The sequence below is a fragment of the Olea europaea genome, chromosome 8 (assembly GCF_002742605.1).
Source record: "Olea europaea var. sylvestris chromosome 8, O_europaea_v1, whole genome shotgun sequence".
NCBI lineage: Eukaryota > Viridiplantae > Streptophyta > Magnoliopsida > Lamiales > Oleaceae > Olea > Olea europaea.
The window spans coordinates 15,973,800-15,985,227 of NC_036244.1; the positions used below are offsets into that span (position 1 = coordinate 15,973,800).

General features: G+C 34.8%; 1 protein-coding gene and 1 pseudogene across 1 annotated transcript; one reads left to right on the forward strand and one right to left on the reverse strand.

Moving 5' to 3' along the window:
• Positions 1-213: 213 nt before the first annotated feature.
• Positions 214-1,224, reverse strand: LOC111398351. Its single transcript, XM_023025266.1, has 2 exons — positions 827-1,224; positions 214-736 (listed from the first exon to the last, which is right to left on the reverse strand). The coding sequence occupies exons 1-2, from the start codon at positions 1,222-1,224 to the stop codon at positions 214-216; spliced, it is 921 nt and encodes a 306-aa protein (XP_022881034.1).
• Positions 1,225-3,762: 2,538 nt separating this feature from the next.
• On the forward strand, positions 3,763-7,472 carry LOC111398352 (annotated as a pseudogene).
• Positions 7,473-11,428: the final 3,956 nt, after the last annotated feature.

Genomic DNA, 11,428 nt, shown 5'->3' on the forward strand with positions numbered 1-11,428 from the left:
TAGTAATCTCTCCCTATTGTTAGTTAATATATATCGTTGTCTCACTTATTTTAAAAGAAAACAAACAAATACATGACACATAGAAAATACATATGACAAATGTGATAAAAATAAAAAGAGTAATTAAACAATGTGATAAAGATTACATTCGATTTCAATTCAGAAAATCACAAACACATGACAAATAGAGAATACATATGATTTATATAGATACTACACATCCGTCGAGTCATTGTTTAGTGGGATCTGGCTTGTACAAAATCGACGTGTATGTCCTGTAGCGCCGCACCTCCCGCACGTACGCGGTTGTGGAAACTCTCCTGTAGATGGTATTCTAGATGTCCGTCTACGACCAGGAGTACGCGGTGGAGCTTCAGGTGACGACAGATTATTAAGTGCTACAATATAATCAGGAACTTCCCATTCGACTTCATTTGGTAGAGGAAATATAGTTTCGGCATACGCTGCTCTCCAAAAATCAGTCATATAATAATGACTGCACAAGCTGTGTGGTGGAAATCCTCTATACATAGCCACTGCGACAGCATGTGCACATGGAAAACTTTCCAACTGAAATTTTCTGCACGTGCAGGTATTGTCATTCAAGTCTACAATGTATCCAACATTGCGCCCGCATCTCACGGAGAAGCGAAATTGATCTAGTGGTTCCACAAATAGATCTTTTGCCACTTCCAGAGTTTTGAATAGTCGATCTTCCTGTGCCGGAGCTAGCACACTTGTGCAATTTTGGGATTCTTCACGTCGGTCATAAAATCACTGTTGCAACTTGCTGCAAATATGTTCAATCATTGCGAGAATCGGTAACTCTCGATCCTTCTTGAATAATACATTCAGCGACTCTGCATTATTCGACGTCATCATGTTGTATCGACGTCCTGGAAAATGTGACCGTGCCCAATGTTCGACCCCCATTTCTAATAGATATTCCCATGCACCTTCTGATTTATGTTCTATTTCACCCATGAACTTTGTAAACTCTTCAAAGCTATAAGCTTCTGCAGCTCTCCTAAACAATGCAACGATGCCACTGCCCCGGTACCTAGTCTTCAGATTGCCTTGAATGTGGTACATGCAATAACCATGATGTGCTTCTGGAAAAACTTCGGCTATACCATTTATTATTGACTGCCCCCGGTCAGTCACAAATGCAAGGTTCTCGATGTTCCCAATTACTTCTCTCAACTTCGTGAAGAACCAACGCATTGCTAGATCATTCTCTCCATCGACAATGCCAAATGCAAGAGGGTAAATTTGGATATTGGCATCTTGACAAGTAGCAATAATCAACTTTCCTTCATATCTAGCTCTTAGGGTTGTACCATCAACTAGAATTAGAGGTCGCATAGCATTTCGAAAATCTCTAATGCATTATCCAAGAGCCATAAAAAAAATACCGTTGATGATATCTGTAGGTCTGTAAATCGTCCGTGGATCCTGAAACTTGTGCATTATCTGTCGACCAATAAACCATGATCGAGTTTGCCTGTGATCATTTTGACGAATACCCACTTCACAAGTATGTTCCCGCGCATACTTACGAACAACAAAGAACTCATTTGTATCCATCTGTGTCGCACTCAAACGCCAACTGCAATTGTTGTCCACACAAATAATTGTGTATGTAGACTTATTTGATTTTTTTACCTTAAACTCAAAATTATGTTTTATTGCAATTCGGTGCGCGGCTTCTTGCAAATCTCTTTTCGTGTCAAACAATTGATCGATATGTAAATCTTCATCATCAGGAACTACACGCGAACAATTAGAAGACTGTGTACTCGGCCCAGCATATGAGCTCCCACCAGACTCATGTCTCTGTCTGGATAAAGCAATCAAATCCTGATTTGTAAATGGCCTTTCATCCTCGTTGTCTTGAACTTCCTCGTAAATCCTTCGTGTAACGGTGACATCATGGTGAGTAGCAACTGTCCCAGGAATAACCACATCATCCTCCCGAGCAATCTCAACAGTATTCAAAAAATCATTCTCATTACGATCCTCTCCATCAAAAACTTCGTGTTCACCCTCGATAATATTTTTCTTCAACAAACTTACGCAAATAGGAGTCGTCTTTCGACCTTTGTTCAATTGAATTAGATACTTTATTTGCGCTTCAGAAGTAACTTTCAAAGGTGGAATCGAAATTGTTGAATGCTTTTGAAATAAAAATCCCAATTCCATATCGTACTGAGAGGAATCGACATTAAGCATGTTTTGTATTTCACTGTACATTTCTGTAAACGAAGTATTTTTTGTTATCGAAATAGTAGCAACCCCTTCTCCTTCACTCGTCCATTTTCATTCCCATTGACCATTTTCTGTCTTTTGAAATTCGCCGAAATAACAAATTGGGACACACGCTTTTGCCATATCTGCATTACGAATTAAAAATATCAGAATAAATTATCAGAAAAAAAATTATCAGAATCGAGGGACGGGGGAGTCTGCAAACGGACGGTCGGGACGATCCGGACCGTCGGTAACGGGCGGTCCGGACCATCCGGACCGTCCGTTGCGGACTGTCCGGATGGTCCGGACCGTCATTAAATCCGGCGTTCCGACGTCTGATCGGTGCCGACCTGAACTTTGGCTCTAATATTATTTTTTCTACCATTTAAAAAAATATACGACTTCAATAAAAATAAAATTAAATACTACGAAAAGATACTTACCGAATTGAAGTGCTGAAATTTAACTAAATTTTTCTGTTGAGGTTGATAACTGATAAGTTTATGAAATTTTGAGGTTGAAGTGGATGAAAAATGGAAGAGTTTTTATCGTGTTAGAGTAAACTGATGAAAAGACTGACTTCGTTTTCAAATTTCAATTGAGCCTTGTTTGGATTTTTATTTGTAATTTAAGGATATTTTTATCTTTTTACCATATTTCTATTTTTGTAATTATATAACTCATTTAAGTGCATTTTTGTTTTTTATACAAGAAATGGCTATTGTGTTGAATGTTAGATTTTTATGGTTAAAATGGAAAATGGTTGGTTTGACAAAGCTATCCTTAAAATACCCCCACTTGGAATCCATAGCTCCAAATCTCGAAAGAGTCATCAATTTTAATCGCAAGGAATAAAGGAATCACAAAATGGTGCGTAAACTATTTTATTCATTTGTATATCCTTTTAATTGCTCAATTTATATTTAGGGTTTGGGGTTGTTATTCCGACATGTTGGCTTTCATTCAGATGTTTCGACATGTTTATTTTTTTTTTTTTCACGATCTGAAAACATAATTGATGTATTTGATTGGATTGAATAATTTGTTAATCCATGGGGATCTTTAGAAATTTACAGTATAATGTACAAATTGGTAGGGTTACGTGAGATCAATTTTAATTCGTTGTTCGTTTCTGTACTGAAAGGGGTTCGTTGTTTCTATCATTTTTATTTTTATTATTTTTATGTAATAGAGAAAAAGATATCTATTTTGGGTATTTCATTAAATGTTTAAATTGATTTGTATATCGGTCATTGATGTAATCTGATTAAGTTAGCACGAAGCAGGAAACTTTTCTTTATTGAATATATTGAAAATAATCTTTATTTTTTCATTGCAGGTTCTTATATGTATAGATATGTAATTTCTGTAAAATATCTTTATTTTTAACTATAGTCATGTAAGTGAGCTCTAATTATTAATTATTTGACTATTTTCTGCAATTCTTGTATTCATAGTGATAAGATGTAATTTTATTATTATTTTTATTATTTTTATTTTTTTTTTTTTTTTTTGCAGGGTGGGTTGAACAAATTCCATGGACAACATGCATTGAGGGAGAGAGCAAGAAAAATAGATCAAGGCATCTTGATTATAAGGTACTGAACTAAGAGTGTTTGATCATTAGCGTTGTAATTCGTTTCTAAACAGTATCATTGCTGCATAACTGTGTTAAACTGTTCAAAATTTTGGTATCATGGTGAAAATACCAAGGAGGTAGTGTTTGGGTGGCCTAGGAAATAAGAATGTTTCCCCTAGCACCATATCACATATGTGAGAATTTTGTATTATACAGAAGCCTGCAGTCAGGTTTTTTATTCATCTTTCCTCTGTAGGACAAGGCAATGTGAGTGTATAATTCTGAATAATTGAAAGAGGCTAAGAAAATTCTGTGACTGTGTAAATGTTTGGATTGAAAGAAATGTTGAGCTAAAACCTTTAATCTCCCTACACTGATTGGTGTTGTATAAATTTGATATACACGACTATATAAGTTCTAATTAAGTACTATAATCATCATTTAAGTCTCAATTACTTATCCATGTATGAATTATTAGTAGTCCTAAAGCTGTTTAACATTTTCTCCTTGGGATGTCTGCTTCTTTGAGAAAACCTTTGAAAATCTTGTCACTGAATGGGCAAAGTGCTCAAGGTAGAATTACTCTAACAGTACTGAATTTTATTGTTTTGAGTCTCCACGATTAGGAAAATTATAAAATAGTTCATTGATAATGGTAATAGTTTAACCAAATTTTGGCCTTCCGTGGGGGCCAAGCAAGCAACTGCAAAGATGTTTATCTTCTTAATGAAGATTGATTGATTAATTAATTAATTGATACTACTAGGTTAGGGGCTATTCATTAGATTCTTTGAATTGACTTTCATAATCACATCCTAAACACTTATTGTGGTTGCTTGAAGCACTCAATCATTTTAAGCAAGAGCATTGTGTTCTAACCTGTCGAAGTTCTTGATATCTTTTAAAAGCGTAAACCTATGACCATTCTCAAAAAGATGTTTAGAGACACTGGTCCAATGCTTTTATTCATAATGTACTTGTTACTGAGTGTTTCAGATGTCCATTTCTTTGTGAGAGCAAATCGCGTTTTGTTGCAGTTTTCAGAACTTTGAAAATACTTAATTCATTAGGATGAGTCTGTCTGATCAAGTACTAAGCTGGTAGGACAGTACATTTTCTTCACAAAAACAGTGCGAATGATGCTTTTTGGATAGTAGATACTTCCCAACTGTGATGGAGGTTCTTTGTGTCCTTAAAGAAGAAAAAAATCAGCTTGGTTTTGTAATTAATGTAATACTCCATCGACACATCTTCTTCTTATAATTTTCTAGAGAGTTTTACTGAGCTGCAGGTGTTTGGGATTCCTCTCGTGCTTTTGTAATGCATCAGAACACAATGAGATTATATAACAGAGAAAATCTGTCTCATGATTTTAGTGTTTTACCAAAAATTCATAAAAATAAAATTGTAATGAGATGAAACCAAAATTTTCATTCAACTATGAACGAAATTGGATGATCAAATGATCCATAAAAACCTATGGAAATTCCTTTGATTCCATCATTATAGGAATAGTAGAAGCTGACAAGAAGAAAAATGACTGATTTTTGCATGTAATCTCCATTTTCCAGATTTGAGATGCCATTTAATATTTGGTGTGGTGGATGTGAGTCCATGATTGCAAATGGTGTCCAATTCAATGCAGATAAAAAACAAGTTGGAAATTATTACTCCACAAAGGTACGCTATTGTTGATAATGAATGCTTATTTACTTCTTGCTAATTAGGATTGCTAATGGCGATGAAATGGTGGTGGAGTAATGCCTCCTGAATCTATCTGCGACTTTTAGTGTTTCTGCTACTCCGACGGATATGTGCAACCTGAAAAGTGAGGGCGGCGCTTCTCCCCCGTTTTACATCCGGTGTGAGAATCAATAGGTGTGTGAGGAGAAAATAAATTCGGAGTTCAGGTAGCTAAAAAATATGCAATCCTCCATACTTGTATCGCTTTTAGGTGGAATTTATAGACGTCAGAAGCCGAGTGAGAGCCGGGTGGCTGTGGTGCCACGTGTCCCATGTTGGCCTTCCCATTATCCCCACGTTCTGAGTGGAGGGTTTTAAATACCCCACGGAGGTTGTGTTCGTGGTAACCGTCATGTAACTTTATTAATTCATCAGAGATTTTGAGGCTAAGTGTTGAGATGACCTTATAAGTAATTCCATGCCGGTCGCTGTCTCGCATAGAGGTAGAGCTCCCCCGGGGGGTCGACGGTCTCTCGTAGAGGTAGACGCACCCCGGGGGGTTGATGACTGTGCATTGCCGTGTCATGATTTACATTGCATATCTTTGGAAGCGATTTCTTATGTTAACTGATATCAGGCGATTATCTATTTCTTTTGCCAGATATGGAGCTTTAAAATGAAATCTGCATGCTGCAAACATGAGATTGTTATTCAAACAGATCCAAAAAATTGCGGGTGCTTAATTATTAGTGGAGCCCATTCGAAAGATCGAAGAGTATGACGTAGAAGATGCTGAAACTTTGGTAGTTCCTGTAGATGAGGGTGTGTATTTTTACCGGTCACTCTTGAATATCTCACCGTGTCAAGTTTACAATTAATGAACCATTGTTGCCCACATTCCACAACGAGTTCATGCTGTTTCTACTTAAAAGCCATCATATTACCTCCTGTGTGAACAGTTTATTGAATTATCATACTAAATGCTGCTCTCTGAGATCTCGTTTTTACACTAAATAATGGTTTTCTTCTGATACCTAAGGGCATTTGCATCTTTACTGGAACTCTCTGGATTTTCTCTCTGCATGCCTAATGCATCTCTCTTCTACCCGATCACTTCTCTGTAAATGATTTCTCTAGATCTAAAATTATTTGTTTTGCAGATAGAAGCAAGCTGGTAGATCCTTTTTACCGTCTTGAACACGAGGAAGAAGATATAAAAAAGAAAAAAGAAGCAGAACCAGTATTGGTGCGTCTTCAGCGAGTTTCTGACGTGAGGCATTCAGATGATTATGCCTTGAACAAGGTGCTCCGAGCTAAGCTCAGGGATCAAAAGAAAAGAGTAGCTGAAGAGAGGCTATTTCTAGGAAATCGGGACTTGGAATAAGACTTCTTCCATCTTCTGAATAGGATGCTGCTGCGGCTTCCCGCATAAAATTTGTTTCTAAGTTTGACAAGAATCAAAAGAACAAAAGGGTACTAATTCAGTCTGCTGCAGTATTTTCTGGATCATCTGGATCTGAATCCAATAAAAGACGGTTGGAGCTGGAAACTAAGAGGAGAAAAATAAATGCTGCCTCTGTATCAAAGTTATTGGTAGGAGGATTTAAGCCATCATCAAGGTCTCATGCTGCTGTTCCTTCTGCAAAGTTTAACAGGGCTTAAAGTGGTCCGTCATACATTTTTGTATGTGTGGTTTCTCATTACACGTGATAGTTTTTGAGTTCAATATTTGGCCTAGTTACCAATCACAGTGTGTGTGTGTGTACATATGTGCTATATAGCCTATTATACAAGATTTTCATATCCCTCCTGCATTTAGTTAATGTTTTCATAATATAATAAAGAAAGAGTGTGCGTTCTCTTATGATCATTGTTCTATTGTGAACTAGAATGATTTCAATGTTATTCTTGCATTGATCAATTGAAAAACTGGCCTATAGTCTAATGTATTTCATAATAAGCATATGTTTTAAGCCCAGTCTGTGGTTGCACTCTGATTTATTTTGCAGGATTGTTGATCTTGATTTGACTCAACTCTTTCTTCCTGAACCCGGCCTCCCTACGTCTTGTTCTTTGATAATGGGGCCATAAATAATATATAAGCAGCACAAAATGTCCCCACCTTTCAATATTTTTGTCTAAAACGTTCGTATCTTTCTTTTTTAATAATTTCTTTTCACTTTTATCTTTCATTGCAGGCAAGTTCTTTCAATCTATCTATCCATCGTCAAATATTTCGTTAACTCAACAAAAAATACAAATTTTCTTTTCAAAAATTAAGGATGATGGCCGTACCCAATGTTTTCATTGGACTTCTTCCCGTCTAAAGTTAACCGTTCAAAATTAAAAGTAATATGAAAATAATTTATACAATTATTCTATTAAATTAACAAGAAATGACGTAAACAACCTTGCATTTCTCTTTGAGAAAAAATAATGGGTACTGTAATATAGAATTAGTCATAAAATTTGGAAAGGTAGATGAAGTGATTGAATATATTATCGATAAATTGGAAATGTTCATTTGCGTTGTGCTTATTAAGAGTGTAAATAAGGGTAAAAGTAAGAAGAACAATTACAAATGTGATGCTTTAAATAATCCATCAGATTTTAATGGTGAATGACCCATCATAAATGAATGGAGAAGATGAATTAAACATGTCCTTTTCTTTTTAGCGTAAAATTGAACTTATGATAATTATCTTTATCTATTAATACATTTTTACATGTAACAATCCTATCTTTTAATATAATTTGCAGAAAAATCCATACCTAAAAACTATGTCGTGCAAAATATTAAAAAGGTAAAGACGTGTTGTATTAATTAGCCAATTTTAAGGTCACTGGGAATTTCGTATTGGTAATGTCGTCATGTTTTGAATTCTATAGTTCTTTAGTCGTACACAGCCTCACTTTCAACCTACGCCATCATCACTTTCAGAAGCATTGAACAAGGACATTTGAACACTTTCCTTGCCGGCCATTATTTTTATTGAGTGCAGGAATGAATAAGGCACGGCAACCACCATAACAAGAGTGTTTTCCTTCGTCCTTGTTTGTATATCATTAAAGTGGAAAAATGAGCTTTAAAATTGTGAAATTTTGAAAAATTAGGGATTAAAAATTAAGATTTTTTTTTTTAATTTACGTATAAAATATTTTATGGTGAGAATGTAATTGAAAATAAGTTTGAATAATGTAGACAATCAGGAGCTTCATATCTTTGTGTTAAGTCAATGACACTAAAATCATTCACTTCATATAGAAGAAACTCTCCCGAACATTCACATTCAAGCAACCATCTCATCATTATCTCCAATTATTGAGCTTGCTGAGTAACAAGTTTTTCAGTTCTTATTTTTTAACTTCGCTATTTGATTAGAGTCCCCCAACAAATTTTAATGTCAATAAAACTGTGTTAGTTGTTTCATGAAACTTAATTTCTACTAGGGTTCGGCTACACATACACGGAGGTATACACGCCTCCTCACATGATAGGTCGGTCGGAAGCATTTATTGGACGTGGGGGCCCTTTCCATGTGAGGGCGAGTGTACACGCCTAGGTACAAATTGTTTTTTCCTTTCTACTAACTATTCTTTTATCTAATGATTATTTGGATTTGATTGCTCCATTCAACATTTAAGCCCCTGTTTTGGGGCCATCATCCAGAAAATTTCAATTTTTCATAAAATAATATTACACGTAATTAAAAAAAATTCCTTATTTTTCAACCACAAATTCTCAAAAAACACTAATCCAAAGTTTATAATTTCAAATAATGGAAGCCAAATGGGACAAGTATAACTGTTCATGCATATTCCAGCTTATTCACACTAATAAAGCTGCTCAAACATATGAATTTGACGGGATTAGATGAGAGGCGTTGCATGATAACACTTATGTAGCTCCTTTTTCTCAAATTGTCCAATGGATATTTGACACATGTCCCTAATTTTTAAATCCTATAATCAACTATATTTGTGTAGCAAGATTAATATTCACAGAAATTTATTATTTGTACATGAGCATTTGCAGGCCCCCTCTTGTGAGGAGTGTGTAAACGCCTGTGTACATAGAACACGGGCATAGTTTAGTGGTGTAAAAAATAGGAATGAGGTTATTTCAAATTTTGCTGGTAGTCGCAGTATGGGGATTCGATTCCTGAAACATGTAATTGGACTCTTTGTAGGCGCAATATACATGCAACTCTTGTTCCTTAACCTGTTGGGGCACATTCCGCGATTTATCTCCCCACCAAATTTTAGAAACGAAACGATGGGAATCCTCAAAATTGAGGTTCAACTTTTAGAACACGGCCATATTCACATTGCCAAAAAGGTACCTTTTTTCGAATCCCAAAAACAAGCTCCCAAGAAACGCCGTTTGATTCAGAGAAAGGAACGTGAAATTTCGGCTGATTTTCCGAGTCTCCCGGGACAAGCAAGATCATAGTACCATATCTTTTTTCTGGGACAAATTCTGATGTTGAAGATATTCTTTCATTTTTCTAACCGTACAAACTGACACTTCGATCGCTTATGGATCAAGAATTTGTGAACCAACGCATTTTAAGGTTGCTTGCTTGCTATTTTACCAGCCACCGAGGCAGAAACACTCAAATTCAAATATACAATTTTCGTAGGCTCGACTAGGTATTATTACACAATATTTTAAACAAAAAATAAAAAATAAAAATTCATATGATATGATTATTGTCATTCAGCTCTAATTGGACTCGATTTAACATATTGAAAATGTCACAACTGAAAGGTGGACTGGAGGACGAGTATAACATCATCGTTTGGTTTAAATTTTAATTCATGACTATCATGAATTCGTACGATCCGTCTTACTTTTATGGGCTAAATCAATCAATGATCATCCAACTTTATATTTAATGTTACCATGACCACCAATTTGATTTTGTTTCATTAAGGTCATCCAACTTTACATTTAGTGTTACAATGACCACTCAATTTGATTCTATTTCACTATAGCTACCTAATTTCATGTAACGTTTCACCATAGTCAATCAACTTATTTTCATTATTTTCACTAATTTTAAAAGGGTTAAAATTGTAACTGTGCATTATACATATAAAATAAATTTTGAAAAATAAAAAATAAAGGTCTTGTTATTTAGAAACTTTTTTTTTAAATAATAAGTACTTTTTTTTTCTAAGTAATATTGTTTTAAAATAAGTTTTTATTATATTTTAAAAACACATTTTAAAATTATTTTAAAAACGGCTTTTTAAAATTATATATATATATATATATATATATTTTAATTTATTTTATATATATAATGCAAAGTTATCGTTGTATTTCTTTTAAAATTAGTGAAAAGAAGTTGAGTAGTCATGATGAAACATTAACAGAAATTGAGTGGTCATAGTAAAATAAAATTAAATTAGATGGTCATGATGACACTAAGAATAAAGTTGAGTGACCAATAATGAATTTAACCCTTATTTTACCAAAACAGTAACCGGTGGACTCTTTTTCTTCCTAGACTGGAGTACATATTCGGAGGATATGCATATATATCTACGGATTCTTACTGTCTGCTTTTTCCTGTTCAAAACTCTTTTTATTATATTGTAACTGCCAGTGCCCGTGGCATATATTTTTCAATGGTGAATCTGCTGCGAAGTTTCATTTTTCCAGATAAAAAATTGCCAGAATGAGGGGATGATTCTTCGAAGTTTTCCAGGTGATTACAACCCTTTTCTTCTCCTAAATTATGGTTTATTTCTTCCTGGAAATTTCTGTAACATTTCATCAAATTTACCGCATAATTTAGTATGGAGATCTTTGTGCTTAGTTGCTTGCATAATGGAAAAGCTACATGTGCATGGCCTTTGCAAAATGGTATTGCTTTACTGTTCTTTTTGTCGTGTACATTTATGTTA

What these genes read in the sequence shown, in the direction of transcription:
- LOC111398351 (XM_023025266.1), bottom strand. Translation starts at nt 1,224, where the DNA reads ATGCGTTGGTTCTTCACGAAGTTGAGAGAAGTAATTGGGAACATCGAG. An exon ending in TTATTCAAGAAGGATCGAGA is followed by an intron (nt 737 to 826) that starts GTTACCGATTCT and finishes AAATTGCACAAG; the next exon opens with TGTGCTAGCTCCGGCACAGG.